General features: G+C 35.8%; 3 protein-coding genes across 3 annotated transcripts; 1 reads left to right on the top strand and 2 right to left on the bottom strand.

Annotated features, from left to right (window-relative positions):
- Positions 1–887, bottom strand: LOC109123575 (uncharacterized). The gene has a single exon (XM_019223817.2). The coding sequence runs from the start codon at positions 753–755 to the stop codon at positions 252–254; it is 504 nt and encodes a 167-aa protein (XP_019079362.1). The 5' UTR covers positions 756–887; the 3' UTR covers positions 1–251.
- A 1,124-nt stretch (positions 888–2,011) lies between these two features.
- On the top strand, positions 2,012–4,824 carry LOC100256114 (ACD11 homolog protein). The gene is made up of 4 exons (XM_002282264.5): positions 2,012–2,305; positions 3,789–3,961; positions 4,106–4,251; positions 4,366–4,824. The coding sequence occupies exons 1-4, from the start codon at positions 2,093–2,095 to the stop codon at positions 4,470–4,472; spliced, it is 639 nt and encodes a 212-aa protein (XP_002282300.3). The 5' UTR covers positions 2,012–2,092; the 3' UTR covers positions 4,473–4,824.
- A 473-nt stretch (positions 4,825–5,297) lies between these two features.
- On the bottom strand, positions 5,298–9,325 carry LOC100261197 (dihydrolipoyllysine-residue acetyltransferase component 4 of pyruvate dehydrogenase complex, chloroplastic). The gene is made up of 6 exons (XM_002282251.5): positions 8,242–9,325; positions 7,937–8,128; positions 7,724–7,811; positions 7,530–7,600; positions 7,345–7,428; positions 5,298–5,739 (listed from the first exon to the last, which is right to left on the bottom strand). Exons 1-6 carry the CDS (start codon positions 9,166–9,168, stop codon positions 5,635–5,637), a joined length of 1,467 nt encoding a protein of 488 aa, XP_002282287.1. The 5' UTR covers positions 9,169–9,325; the 3' UTR covers positions 5,298–5,634.
- Positions 9,326–15,472: the final 6,147 nt, after the last annotated feature.

The raw sequence follows: 15,472 nt of genomic DNA, 5'->3' as shown, positions 1-15,472 counted from the left end.
AATAAGTTAATAGTTTACTAAGATTAAAGATTTAAAACTTGTTAGGACATGAAGTAGCTAAATGGGCTCACTCATCATGGACTTGGGCCATGAGAGTGGCTAGCATAAGGAGCAATGGGGCCTTCCATCAGCAAACTTGGGCCTGGGCTCCAACTTAAGCCCAAAACCAAAGCCATGGGCAAGCCCAAGGCATCCATCCTCAGCATCAACTTGGGCCGGGGCTCCAACTTAAGCCCAAGGCACCATCACCATCACAGCTTGGGCCTGGGCTCCAACTTAAGCCCAAGTTCAAGGCCAACATGGGCAAACCCAAGAGCTCCAAACTTCCTCACAGTCCACCTCTCCAGCCGAGCACCATCAGCCCCACCAGCAGCCTCCTTGGCAGCTACCTTCAAGCTCTTTTTCTTCACTCTCCCAGGGCGACCGCCTCCAAGAGGGCTCGTGAGGGAGGAGTCGTCACGCTTCCGGGAGTCCATCCTCACCAAGAATGAGAGCTTTGGCTGATGGCAGGAATGGGAAGATGGTAAGTGAGAGATGCCCACGGGTATGGGAAAGACGGGCATGAAAGTTGGTGTAGAGGATGGGTATTGTAATGGGTATGATTTTTGAGGGGAATGGGCAGCCAGCAGTGGGTGCAATGAGCATGAAAGAAGACGTGATGGGTATAGATGAGGACCATGCGTGCATGAGGATTGATGGATGGGTATGGAGGTTGGAATGGATGTGGCTAACAGATTCGGTTGGGTATGAGGCATGAGAAAATGGACGTGATGATGGAAATGAGGAGTAGTTATGGAAATGGAGATTCAAAGGTATCACTCAAGCACACAAAGGAGAGCAAAAGAAGAATTAGTTCATTCTATATCAAATTTCACATGAAGAACAAGCAGCGGATATATTATAGCATAATAACCTCAACCCAAAAGATTTCAATGGCAATAAAAAAAATATGGCTTAGCAGACGTACCTTAGAACGCTCCCCTTCTTTTTTCTGTTTTTTTGCTTCCCCTGGCCTTTCCTCTCAAGCCAACTTCCATCACCCCGGGTTGCTGTTCATGCATCAGCAAGTATGGTGCCTTCAACCACCAGCATGGTTTGGCCATCTCCCTGCCATGCCCATCAGCTGGTCCCATGCGTAGGGAAAAGGGGGCCCCCATATCTCAGGTGTTGCCTAGCTCCTCCAATGCTATGAAAAATCCCTAAAAAAAAACTAATAGCGTTTGGCTCTTCAAAGGGTATATACAAATTTATTAATTAATATATTAATTTATATTATTTGTTTTTTTAAATAGACTTTTATAATTTATTTGTTTTAAATAAATATAAATTATTATATTTTATTTATATTTAAATATAATTAACTAATTATGTTTATATTAAATATGATGTTGATTGTTTTAATAAAATTTAAAAAAATATTTTTATATCAAATAAAAAATATCAATTATTTAATTTTATATATTATTATTATTTAAATAATGAGATAAATTTATTTAAAATCAAAATAATATTATATTTTTATTTTAAAAAATTAAAATTAAATATTTTAAATGAAATAACATAATATATATATATAATTAAAGTTAAAGTAGAAGTGGGTAACTATGATCTTGATCATTTAAAAAAAAAATAGAATTGTAATTACCAACTACGTAGTTTAACTTAAAGTTAAAGACAAACGCATCAACTATAATTTCATGACAGCAGTACAAACGCATTAGATTGAACGTGGAAAAAAAAAAATTCAATGTACTATTTTGGGTCAAAAATGGTGGGATGAAGGCGAGGGAATGAGTGCGGTGCGGGCGTGAGGAAGGGCGCATGAATAGCCAACCCAGAAATCCACAACCACAACACACGCTTTGGCCTTTCCGCAACACCTGGCATCTCCTTGTAATTAAAAGAAAATCTAGGACCGACTTATGAGCGGCCTCTATTATTCCAACCCACCTTTGTTTTATTCCGTTTCCCCATTCAAATTCCAACCTTTTTGGGGAAACAATTATAATTTTAATAAAAGTCTTAGACCAATTTTAAATAAATAAAAAACAAATCAAAACACAAGGGATGACCAAGGAGGGGAAGTAAAGCGATGGGGAACATGGCTCAGGAAGAAGAGAGCGTTAAAGCAACGCCTCTGGCAGCCATGGCGGAGGCTTTCGAGGAGCTATCGAAGTTGGTGAAGACATGCCCCTCATACCACCTTCGCTTGATAACCTTCTGTGACGCCTGCTCTCTCGTCTCGGTTCTCTTTGGCTGCCTTGGCATCGCTTTCAAATTCGCTGAGTTGGAGTACGTCTCCAAGGTTTTGTTTTTTCATCTCAATCGTTCTCTCTCTCTCTCTCTCTCTCTCTCTCTATGGGTGTTTTAGGAGTCTATTATCTTTAACCAACAAAAACTTGTTCGTTTCAATTTTGCATATTGCTATTTTCACTATACTGTTTCTGGATTGAAATGGACCCATTTTCTCCTTTTAATAGGAAGCCCGTTTTGTTCCTCAAGGTTCAATAATCAAAATAAAACTGTGGGTCCGTTGGGGTTTGAATGGAGACGCAAGGAGTGAAGAGGGGTCCCTCTGTAAATGGGGCATGTTGATGGAGTTTATCTTTTTAAAAAATGTACAATCATATAAATACACATGGCTCTTTCATGTTCACTATCTCTTTGTCCATGAAGAATCGGAGGGCATCAATAGAGGCTTGGCAAACAAGTTCAGTTGTGCATTTGATGCCATATTTGAAACTTTCCAGCATTGAAACGTTTGAAATCAACTTGGTATATTTTGGGAAGAAAAGATGGAAAGAAATTAAGGGTATCTTTGAGGATTGATTGTCACTGAAGATAACAGACATTTCTGCTACAACTGTATGTGCACAAATTTAATGATGGAATAAGGCAGTTCTGCTATAGTGTTTTAGTAAATAATAGAAATAGTTTTGATGAATCGCCTCCAATACGAGCCCCAAATATCAATTGGTGAAGCATGATACACCAGGGGTCTTTATAATGCTGTGTGATTGTGCAACATGATCATCTTACCTAAAGGGGAGGAGGCAGGAAAAGCAAATGATAGAATTGCTTCGTCAGGGAAGGAGGCAGAGATGTTAAGACTTAGATTGACCACACTAGCCAACAGTGGAAGATACAAACCAAGATTAAGCGAACAAGGATACTAGATTTTGAAGTTCAATATCTTTCCAATTTCAATAAAAGAGAAAAAAAATCATTATTTTTAAGTTAGACAAGAGTGACAATGAGAGTTATATGAAGTCTCAGGGGAAAATGATCAGAGAGATTTCCTGCTGTTGCTCTGGATGTTATCTGAGTTGTCATGCTGACAAATTTTGAAGGCAACATAAGTTGATGTATCATGATATATTTCAATTTCTTATTTCCTATAGTTTCTTTAAACCAGGGGGTTGAGACTCCTTAATGATACTTGGATGATGAACAATGTGGTATTGTTACCACTTCACCAGCTAGAAAGGAGTTTCAACAGTGAGGTAATATGGGTTATTGATCTTCAGTCCCTTTTCCACTTTGGTGTCAATTTCTTGGCGGTGGAATATATGGGTTTTTATATTTTTATGGACGGCCTTTTTCCTCCTTCCATTGATACTCACTGGGGTTTTTGCATCAAACCTGCCTTCTGAAGTTAAACTGTGCTTCTATGTAGGGTCCTAAGAATAGTAGTACTCAATATATTGTGCACTTCTGTGACTTATCCATGTGTTATTTAACTTATTTCTGGTCTCTCCCGGATCTAATGCTTTGAATGAAACATTCAGATACGTGATCTTTTGGAAGCATCAAAAACATATGACACTTTAGAAGATATAATCGACCGTGATATAGAAAATAACACTGTGAGATCAGCAGGAAGCCATTCCCGAAATTTACGCCGAGTTAGGCAGGGTCTTGACCTCATCAGAGCTTTATTTGAACAATTTTTGTTATCCGAGTATGTTTCTCCTTTACAATAGCATCTTTCTTTCTTTATACTTTTGGTCACATCTGATATATTTTATTGGCACTGGCATGGCTGCAATATGGATGCGATGCTGATTGGATCGTTTGGCCAATGTTTATGTTGTGTTGCTTTCAGTGATTTCTCTTTAAGGGAAGCAGCTTCCGCAGCTTATTCACAAGTTTGTGCACCATATCATACATGGGCTGTCAGGACGGCTGTTTCTGCTGGGATGTATGCTCTTCCAGTTAGGGAACAACTTCTGGTGAGGCTAAATGAAAATGGTGAGTTCATGATCCCTTTTTACACAAAATAAGTAGGTTTTCATGGGTTTATTGATGTATCATCCCTTAGACCTCACCTGTGATCATTTCATATATATATATATATGGTTGCAGGTCAATCAGCAGAGAAGCAGATGAGAAGGTACATTAATGCCTCACTTCCAGTTATAGCGTACATTGATGAACTGTACATGGCGAGGAATATCAGCTTGGATTGGTGATTTTAACCTGTTGTGGGAGGTGTCAGAGACTCCGATACTACAAAAAGACCTCTTATTTGGGCGGTATACTTGTTCTGCTGCTCCAGAATGCTATAAGAGGGAAGACAACCATGACGCATCTCAACAGCATTTTGTAGTGCTTCTCTGTTCCTTTTTGTTTCTAATTTCGGATTTGTTTTGCATTCATTGGTTCTATACTAGTTCTAAATTCATTGAACTTGGGTATTTTCCGCTGGTTGTGGCCGGGCATACTCAAGATAGGTAGCATACAAGTAGATGTATATGCATAGAACATGGATTTGGCTCCCACAGTGTTTATCCAACCATATGATTACATCAATCCTTTAAAGAATTGTTTGTCTATTGTCTGATTTTTTATTTTTGTCAATCCGAAAATTTGTTGCCTCGACATCTTAATCGTGGTTGACGGCCACTCCCAGACATTACCTCAAGGTCCAAAAGATATGAAGGCCCACTCCTAGGCCTTACCTTAGCAATAGAATGAAACAGACTTCAGGTCGTCTTGTTTTAGTGACTTAAAACAAGAAAACCCAACCAACCTCCAATGAGTCCAACCCCACTATAAGCATGCACGTGGCTATATGACATCTGTTCTGTTAAACATGGAAATGAGAACAAACTCCATGGATGAGTGAATGCCCATGGCAAATCCCAAGAAATCTCTAAATAAGGGAGCCAGCCGTTCAACCCACAAGGGTGAGGGCTGTGAGTGCAATCTATAGTTCGGAAGAGTCACTCGAGACTGCAGTTTCATGTCGTTATTTCTGTGCCAGTTAAGCAAATGTTTAGTACCATATATGCGAGTTGGATCAAACTCAGTGCCTAATCCGAGAACACAGAGGAAATGAATTTATCAAAATGCCTTACAAGGTCCACTACCTAACAGGTCAATCACTTTCAATCAACAACTTTCAGGTGGTTATTCCGTGTTTCAAAAAACGCTCAGCAGTGTGTGAAGCACTGAAACACTTAAACAAAACTAAAGAGAAATACAACATAAGAATAGCATCTCAAGGGATTACTAAGGTTGCAGATGCAAAACCATGTTCCTTGGCCTCACTCCGTTCTCCTACAGTCTCGTCATCCCCAAAAGAATAGAAGCTCAATATCAACTAATTTCCGCCCAAACCTGAATCATCATCTACAATGTCAAGCTTTCTGGGTTCTCAACGATCTTTGCAAAGGTCTGAAGGAAGGCTGCCAAGTCAGCACCATAGATAATTCGGTGATCAGCTGTAACATTTACCTGAAAAAGGATTCATAATTCAGTTCAGTGTTTTGCTACAAAAAAAAAATTCCTAGGAAGAATTTGGTGTCTCCTCCCCAGAAAAGAAGACAAGTTAGACAAAATCATTTGCATTGGCGCGACAAAAGGCTGGAGTTAGAAAACATGAATTATCAAGGGTTTTAATTCTTCTTCTCAGGGCACCTCTGGAATAGGATTTAGTTTATTTAACATTTAAAAATAGGGCTTTCCAATACTATAAGCAGAATTTGACAGATAAACAAATTCACAAGTCAAGGACTTCAACTAATAAACAACCATCTCATAAATGCACATCATCAACCAAGAACAGGTAGAATCATGTACTCCAACAAGATCTGTTGTCCCTAACGAGATCTGAATGCTAAGAGACATGCAAGCCAATGATGCATGATGTTATAAGTTATACTAGCCAAGATATTTTCTGCAGAATGAGGGATTCCCAGTTACTTCCATCTTTTACTTGATTAATTTAATCAGGATGTTAGCATATTAGATTCTATGTTGTATTTCAGAATAGCACAACCACTGACACTGCCCTCATCAGTTTCAGAAACCAAGGTAGTGTTTTTTTGCAGGTTTATACATGCAACAAAAATGTGGGTTTAACAGTAGACCAAGTTGCTATTCCATATTCCATGAGAGGACTAAAAAACAAAGAAGGCATTCCACCTTCAAATTGGGTTTACTGCACTCCTCCTCTCACCATTGCCTAACACAATCAAAACTCATGTCAAGCATGTTACAAATCCCAAGTAATGTTATTGAGACCTAGCTAATCAAGTGATAAGATTTCCTTAACTATGACTGGGAAAAACTTAAGACCATGACCACAGCACAACCCACTTGCCAAGCAGAACTCAAAAGATCAGTTGGCCATAACTTAGTTTCCTATTGGGGGGGGGGGGCGCAGAGAGAGAGAGAGAGAGAGAGAGAGAGAGAGAGAGAATCAGTTGGCCAGAACTGTTGTACCAATTGGTGCAAATACCCACAGCAGTAATGAGATCTTAAAGGAGTACACAATCCTCTTAACAAAGGTATTAGATGAAATAGAGAGCAGTATAACAAAGGGTGCATTCACATTCAACTTAACCAAGAGAGTGGTATAACAGATTGAAAAACATTCATGCTCAGTCAAGAAAAGTTTTTCTTTAAGACATTCTCATAGGTCTTTACACTATTCTAAAAGAACAAAATGGATGACATTTAAATGGATCAGGGCAGATACATGCTCCTTTTCTGATGTTGGCAATAAGCAGAGCAAACTGGCAGCTATTTCGCCACACGCAATGAATCAAGTCCTCCTTTGTGAAATTTATAAACTTAAGTTAAAGGTATAGAACTTTAATTAATACTGTATGAAAATGTGGCTCTCTATGATGAAGGCACCTTGTTCAGTGTCATGCAACATAGCTCAATGAAATAGTCAAATTTAATTCATTCCAATGCGAAAGGGAAACAGTTCCATTGAAAGAGAATAAACACATGAAATGGTTATTGATAGGATTTGGATCTTCAATGTCACATCTAACAGCTAGTCAACATTGAAAGCATCATTTGAGCATCAAAATACAGAAATAAACTCACCAGCATTTTACTTTTAACACTGAAGAATCCATCTTTATCAGTGACAACAGTAGGCTTTGAAGCTCCAACGGCCATGATAGCCCCCTGACATCATTCCAAATTTTGAGAAAAAGCTCACACATGCCCAAAAGGGCAGAAGAATCTTATGAACTAATAGAGGTGAAAGTCCTGGCTTTGCAACTCACCTGACCAGGAGGCAGAATAGCATCAAACCTGTCTACACCAAACATGCCCAAATTGGACAGAGTGAAGGTCCCTGGATGAATGAGAAGTACAACTTAATTTTGTTTGCTCCAAAAGAAGAAAGAACAACCCACATTTTAAGTGCCCCAAAACCGTATAGAGAGGAGAAGACACAGAAAAATTAAACAATGAAAACCTGAATTGTACTCATGGGGCTGAAGTTGTTTTGCCCTAGCTTTCTCTACAAGCTCTTTCCACTTTTGAGATAACAGATAGAGATCCAACTACACCATCAAAAACAAATTATTAACTAAACTAATTTCGAAATTAAAAATCAAAACATCATTCATAACTTGACAGGATACAAGAATTTTTTCACGAATTTCCACAGAAAATGCATGTCATTTACCTTATCAGCATCCTGAAGAACAGGGGTTATCAACCCACCATTGATTGCCACTGCTACCGCAATGTTTATACTGCTGTTATATGTAAAAGTCTTCCCATCTTTACAACTTGCATTAACAACTGGGTGCTGAGCAAGTGCCATAGCTGCTGCCTTTGCTAACAAAGCAGTCATGGTTACACCCTTTGGTTTCACCTGAAATGTAGGAAGCAATTGAGTTCAATAAGCCTAGTTTCTCCACAGAAATCAGACCCAATAGACTTACATTCCTCACAAACTAATTCAATAAAAGAGTGCAGTAAATGTACCTTCTCATATAGAGCATCCAGCTTATCAGTTAACACTGGATACCCAACGCGAAAAGTGGGAACAGAAAGGCTTTCCACCATATTTTTTGACACTGCAGCTTGCATAGTAGTGAAAGGAACAACCGTCGACCCCGGAATGGGAGGAGGAGCCGGAGAAGCAGCAGCTTTTGGTGCGGCAGCAGCCACCGGAGCAGGAGCAGGAGCAGCAGCAACGGATGAAACCACATTGACGCCAGTGCTCTTGGAAGGTGAAATTCCGGCGGCTGCCTCCACATCCGCCGGCGTTATCCGCCCGAATGGTCCCGTCCCAACCACCGAACCAATATCCACCTTATGCTGCTTCGCAAGCTTCTTCGCAAAAGGCGTCGCAACAATCTTCTTCGGTCCATCAGGTACCGCCGCCGAAGCAGCCGACTTAGGCGGGGCAACAGCTGGAGCAGCCGGTGAAGCCGAAGCGGCAGCCGGAGCTGGAGGAGGCGGAGGCGCGGAAGAACCAGATTTTGAAGCTTTAGCTTTGGCTTCCGCGATTTCCTCTTCGGTTTCCGCCAAAAGCCCGATCGGAGCACCGACCGGAGCAACTTCTCCATCGCCAACAACAATTGCCGCGAGAATTCCATCGTAGAAGGTCTCGACATCCATGTCGGCCTTATCGGACTCAACAACGACGACGCTCTCACCTTTGGAGAGGACGTCGCCTTCGGATTTGATCCAGGACACGATCTTGCCCTCGGTCATGGTGGAGCTAAGAGCGGGCATGAAAATTTCCCTGATCTTGGCTTGAACAGTAGAGACCTTCCGGCTAGATTTATCGGGAAATGCAATGGATCGCCGCCACAAAAGGCCATTGGAGACTGAAGATGAGAAGGAAATGGTGTTACCAGCGGTGGCGTTGGAGATGGAAACCCTAGAGAGAAGAGGTGAAGCCATGGCTGCTTTGGGATTGTTTGTGTGTGTGTATTGGTGCGTATGGTGCAGAGACAGAGAAATAAGGTGGAAGAAAGGGCGGAGAAGACGAGGTGAAGTTGGTTGGAGGCGTTAAGCTCCCCCACTGTTAACATCGCCCCTACCATGCTCTAGATTTTGTTAATACCCCATTCTATTTTATTAAAAAAAGAAAAAATGAAAAAATTGTTCTGCTAATGGGCTGGGCTCAGATGGCCAAGAGGAAGCGAAGTCTCAGATTACTCCAGTGTTCGTGGGCTAAGCTAAATCCAAGCCCAAAGACTGGTACTGAGAAGTGAAGTTTGGGTTGGGCTGGGTACCCAACCGAAGACTTAAAACGACTAGGTTGGAACAGATGACCAAATGATTTTTCCCAGCCTGGGATGGGCTAAGCTCTTTTTTGAAGGCTTAAAAAGACTTATTTTTGTGGGTACAAGGCTTTTTTTTTAATTAATATTTAAATGCCGAAAAATATTAAGTAGTTTGTTTTTATTAATGTTTTAATAATTTTAAATATTAAATTTATTTATTTTTGCATGTTATGAATATCTATAAAATTAATTATTATATTTTTAAAAATGGTAACATAAAACATTTTCAACTTTTCCAAAAATATTATAATTTATTATAATAATAGAATTTGTTAATGATCAATTATATTATTAATTAGTAAATTGGTAATTGGATACAATGAGGCTTTTAATTATGCTTGATTGCTAAAATAAATGTTAAAAAAAATTAAGTTAACATTTGTTTTTATATTGTTTATCATCGAGCTTGTGTGTTATGATTTAAATACGTATGTGTTGTGTTATTTATATCAATTTATTAATTTTTAAATTTTAAATTTAGGAAAAAGTATCAAATTCTAACTTTTTTATTTTAAAAATTAATTAGAATTTTTAATTTTAATGGATAATTAGATTAGTATAAATTATATTTTCAAGTTCTAATTACAAAAAGGGGATTAATGATGGATTATTTTGGTTGTTGTTGGTCACTTTTGAAAATTTGTAATAAAATTATTTTTAAAATTAATTTTATGATTTTATTGTTATTATTTTTATTTTTGAATGAGGAATTTACAAAATATATAAAATTTAAAGTTTGTTTGACAATGAATCTAAGAAGCGTTTTTAACATTTCTAATACTTGAAAGATAAAAATTTTCGATGTATTAAAAATACTAAAAACATTTCTTAAAATCACTACTAAATGTACTCAAAATTTTTTATCATTCAAGTATTAAAAATGCTAAAAATATTTCCAATAATCACTACCAAATACACTCTTAAAAATATTAAAAGTGTTCCTTGAAATTATTACCAAATGGACTTTTAATTGGGTTGATAATTACATGAATTACAAGACACAATAGTAGTGCATATAGTAGAATTTTAGTTTTGTTTTTAAAATGTTGTGAATTTATTTTAAATTAATTTTCTTATTAAAATTAAGTGATTTTTCCATTAAAATAAAATCTTCATTTTCTATTAAGACAAAATTGTCTTTAAAAAGGGTGATGAGTTAAAAAATAAATAATTCTATTTTTTTTTTTTTGCTTTGAAAGTTGAAACAACTTATTTTAAGATTAATATCTAATATAATAAACAACATCTTAATATTGTTAAATATTGAGGTGGTGTTTGTATTTTGTTCGAAAGTTTAATAGGTTTAAATTTAAATTAAATCTAAATAAGGTTGAATATCATTAAATGTCTAGATGATATTTTTTTATTAATGTATAAATGTTGTTAAGTGTTAAGTTATTTGTTAGGATTGAATTAGGTTAAGATTATATTTTATTAGTTTTTAAGCACCATATTACTTTGAATCATTTATAAATTTATCAAAGATTGGATAAAAAATCATTTTAAAGAAAACCTAACCTAAAAACAATAAAATTCATCTTGAAAAGGTTTTCTAAGTTTGGTAGGAGTTGTATAGTTAGTCGCTTTCCAATACATTTGAGCTAAGTGACAAATTTTTTAAAAATTAAATATCATAGGGTAATCAACTAGTAATCAAGTTGCAATTGTCGGTAGTTAAGGTGAAAACCTCAACCAATTGATTAGTAGTTCAAGTGGTTATGGTTGTTGCTCTCCCAAAGATTATTTGTTGTATTTTGTACCTCCAACAATGAGTTGAGTGGTCAATTGTTTGGTTGACCAATACAATACAAAAAGTATCTAACGACTATTTCCTTATCGAATCTCTTACAAAAATACTCCTATGGCTCATTTATTGCTAAAAGAGTTGTTGAAAATCACCATTAATCAATACTTAAGCCTTTGAAAAGCAGTTTTTGAGTACCTTTGTTTAAAAACTTACATATTTCTCTTAATGCATCACATTAATCCTAGTTTTCTTGGTATTTCTTAAGCATAACTTGCAACTACAATCTTATTGTTAAAATTCTCTTATCATAAACCTTGTGAGGATGAGTTCAAGTGTGAGATATCACTTAACAAATGATGTTAAAGGTCCATTAGAATCAATAATCCAAGTGTACTCATTTTTTTGGTGATAGTGAAACCCTCAATTTGGGATTGATGATTGAGAAAAGTAGACATGGGTCAAGTTATATTAAACAACTATAAATCGTTTGCATTATATTTTCTTTATTTACTTCTATTTGTATTTATCATCGTTTGCATTCATTTTAGTAAAAACTATATAAATTTAACCAACACTCAATTCACTACCCTCTCTGGTTAAACCTAGGTTAGACTAATATAAACTTCATAAAGGTTCAATACGACAATGGTGATGTGGAAAAGATAAGAAGAATAATTTCACCTTACTTAGAAAGTAGGAGGAAAGACAATGATGGCACAAGCATAGGGTGGTGGCATTAAGTGTGTTTATAGTCTCCCTTGATCACTATAAGCATGGTTAGTACGGGGTAACAAATGGAGATGGTGCAAAAACGAGCCAACTTTGAGACTTATAGTGAGTTAAACACCATATCATAGAAAAGTAGTTGAAAACTCTTCAAACTCCATTTGAGAAATAGTAAGAAGAATACCAAAAGTAACACAAAGCATTCACTTGAGCATTAGACCGACTTCAAAATGAGAATGACATTTTGAAGACATGGGTAGAAAAATATCTCACGGGGACCCCCCTCTATGCCATGAGTACTAAAACATATCGACCATCACTATCAAAACCGTTCCCATAGGAAACCTTTATTGAGCTCATATTGATCAGGGGCATTATTTGACACATGAACCATAGACCACATCTATCATCGAATATATTGACTCATCAATCAACTAGCAACAAATAGTTTTTCTCGAGGATAAAGGCTTCTATCCACCTAGTATCCATCATGCTTTAAATAATAATTTATACCATGTTTACTCAATAGACATTGTCTAAAGCACCCATAGAGGATTTACTATTCCTTGGTTCAATCTTTATAATGGAAACTTGAACCCACCCTTATGACCACTTTACGCATTATCAAAGTAGAAAACAATGCACTCCTATGCAAAGTATTCTCTTTTATCCTCTAAAGCATGACTTCTTGGTTTTACTACTTGCCTTTTAACTCAATTAGAACATTTAGAACCCTTTCATAACACGTGTGGGATAAGATAAATAATCGACTCAACATAAAGCATGAGGAGCCTCATTTAACATACATATTAAAGTAGGCAAGACTATCCAACAATTTGTGAAAAGATTCAATTAATACCAACTAAAGATTGCAATAAGTAATGAGATGGATGCCATCACAACATTTCAACAAGCTTTAGTGCCTAAGTAAGATCTTCAAAAGGTAGTTTCCAAAAAAAAATTTGAAATCCTTGAAGATCATTTTAGGAAAATGGGCAAATATGCACTACTCAAAGGAAACAAGATATCCCACAATTTAGATCACATCACATATATCAAGTAGCATGAAAAAAAAAAGGAGACCCAGAAGAAACAATGTAGGGACAACAAGAGAGTGCAATAGAAACAATAACCTAAATAACTATGAAATCTATGCTAGAGTAGTGTGATTTATGGTCTCTTATCTCACTCAATACAATATTTCAAAGATTCTTCAAGAAAATCAATAAGTAAACAAGTTTAAATGGTTGATACCCAACTTAAAGATACATCTAAGAAAATCAAAGCTCATATTGTTGTTTTCATCATGAAAGAGGAATAATACTTTAAAAAAATTAAAATTAAAATAAAAAAATCTAGTAGAAAAATAAGCCAAATGGGAACCAATCCCATAATTTTTTTACAACTAGCCAATACCTAGAAATAAGCACTTAGGATCCTCAATTTCCAAGTCACAAAGAAAATATACCACCAAAACCTTTCATTCACATGATCAACAAGGAATCGATAGATATAGAGTGGTTCACCAAGAACAATACAAGGAATAAACTTCGTAAACAAATTTCCAATTTATCATCATTGATAAGCTTACACCTAATTAACAAAACAATTACACTCTTTGGATAGAATCACTCACCCTCATCATAATGCACTAGTTCTAACATTGCCAATCAATGGATTAAATGTGTGCAATACATGTTGAATCAAGAAGCTCTATAGATATCTTTCACATCTCAACGTTTCATAAAATGAGATTCTCTATCCATTTGCTTCTTATCCCAAGGCATCCACTTATCACTTTCAATGACATTAACACATCTTTCCTCTAAGAAATTGAATTGTTTGTTGTGGTAAGCTTGATAACACTGATGATTATTTTTATCATTATTGATAATCCCACACCATATAATATTTTTTTTGAGCATGACATGGACACATACTCTCAAACTGAGCCATATACTTATCATTAGATGTTTTGCTATCTTACCAATAATGGGTAAGTCAAAATGTATGGAGATCAATTAGCATCTCAAATTTCTTATCATGTCACACTATCTAAACAAGTCAACCATGAAGTATAGGGCCTTAAAACTGAAATGGTAATTGCAAAAAGGGCTTTATTTAAAACTTATCCCAAATTGTTAAACCATTAAAAGATATCTACCTAAACCAAATGACAACAATTGAGTTGTTTAACTAGGAAGCCTGCTTAGCACATCCAAGAAGCAACAAAAATGTGTTTTTTTGGGAACACCCTAACATAAAAAGGCAAAATCCTTCCATCACTTACCATATTTGTTATAAAGTCATCAACTTGAAATAATAAGATAGTAAAAATTTCATAATTAAATGAAAAAAAATTAAAAACATCATTTTTATGTGTTTGCCTTTTGATTCCAAGTATGCCCTTTGTACTAGGGAGTGGGAAAACCATCATCAGTGGATAAATAAGAAATATGTGTCTAACTGATAAGTAATCACTATAGGCCAACTATCGAAGAGCATGATAAGAGGATTGCACTTCTCATTCACTAAGCAAATGCAATGCATGGATCATCTTCAAAGACAAGATATATGAGTACTTCGATGGTTCAACACAATTCATCAAATAGGCATCAGCCATGGCTAGTGATGCTTGGGTGAACTATGGGCTCTCCCTTTAATTTTCGCTTGTTCTTTCACTAACTCTTTAGTTAAAAGGAAGCTTATTTTTTTCATTTTCTTCTACCTCATTAACATCATTATTTTTTACAAAGTTCATCAAGATGGCTATTGCTTGACTTTTGGTTTTCATCTCAGAGCAAAACCATATCAAACCCTTGTACATGTCTTTCTCGAGATCCAAGTTTTTTTTTAGAGATTCTTCTCCTAGCTCAACATGAAGCTCTAAAACACATTTTTCTCAGTCAAATTCCAAATAGGAAACTTTAATGATAAGTATAGAAGGCATTAAAGGGACAAAACATCCCAAGTGAAAAGACAAAGCATCCTAAATAACCAAGGGCCACTATGTTGAGGAATGAGAGATCTCAATTCAACATCTTTCTACCATCATAATAACTACTATAAATTAGTGTTTTAGTAAATCTTAGCATACTTTTTATCATATGTTTGTGAATAGAAATATTGTGCTATGACTTCTTTATCATCTAACATTATTTCATATAGTTCAATTAATTCTATTTCTCAAGTTAGTTAATCCTATACAAAGTGTTTCTTAGCAAGTATGAAATATTGATTAGATAAAAATACACTTCACTAAAATAAGTTTTACCTTAAAAGATATCATCCCTATAATGTGTACAGTAAATAATATAAGATAAATAAAATTTATTATTTTAAATAAAAAATACTTATATATTTTATTATTTTTTATATCATTCAATATATTCAAACTGATTCTTTTTAAATTAGGCATATATATTTATACTTTAATAAAACAATT

The sequence above is a fragment of the Vitis vinifera genome, chromosome 1 (genome assembly GCF_030704535.1).
Source record: "Vitis vinifera cultivar Pinot Noir 40024 chromosome 1, ASM3070453v1".
In the NCBI taxonomy this organism is placed as follows: Eukaryota; Viridiplantae; Streptophyta; class Magnoliopsida; order Vitales; family Vitaceae; genus Vitis; species Vitis vinifera.
The sequence above is the reverse complement of the archived record's forward strand: the minus strand, read 5'-3'. Positions and strand labels throughout refer to the sequence as shown.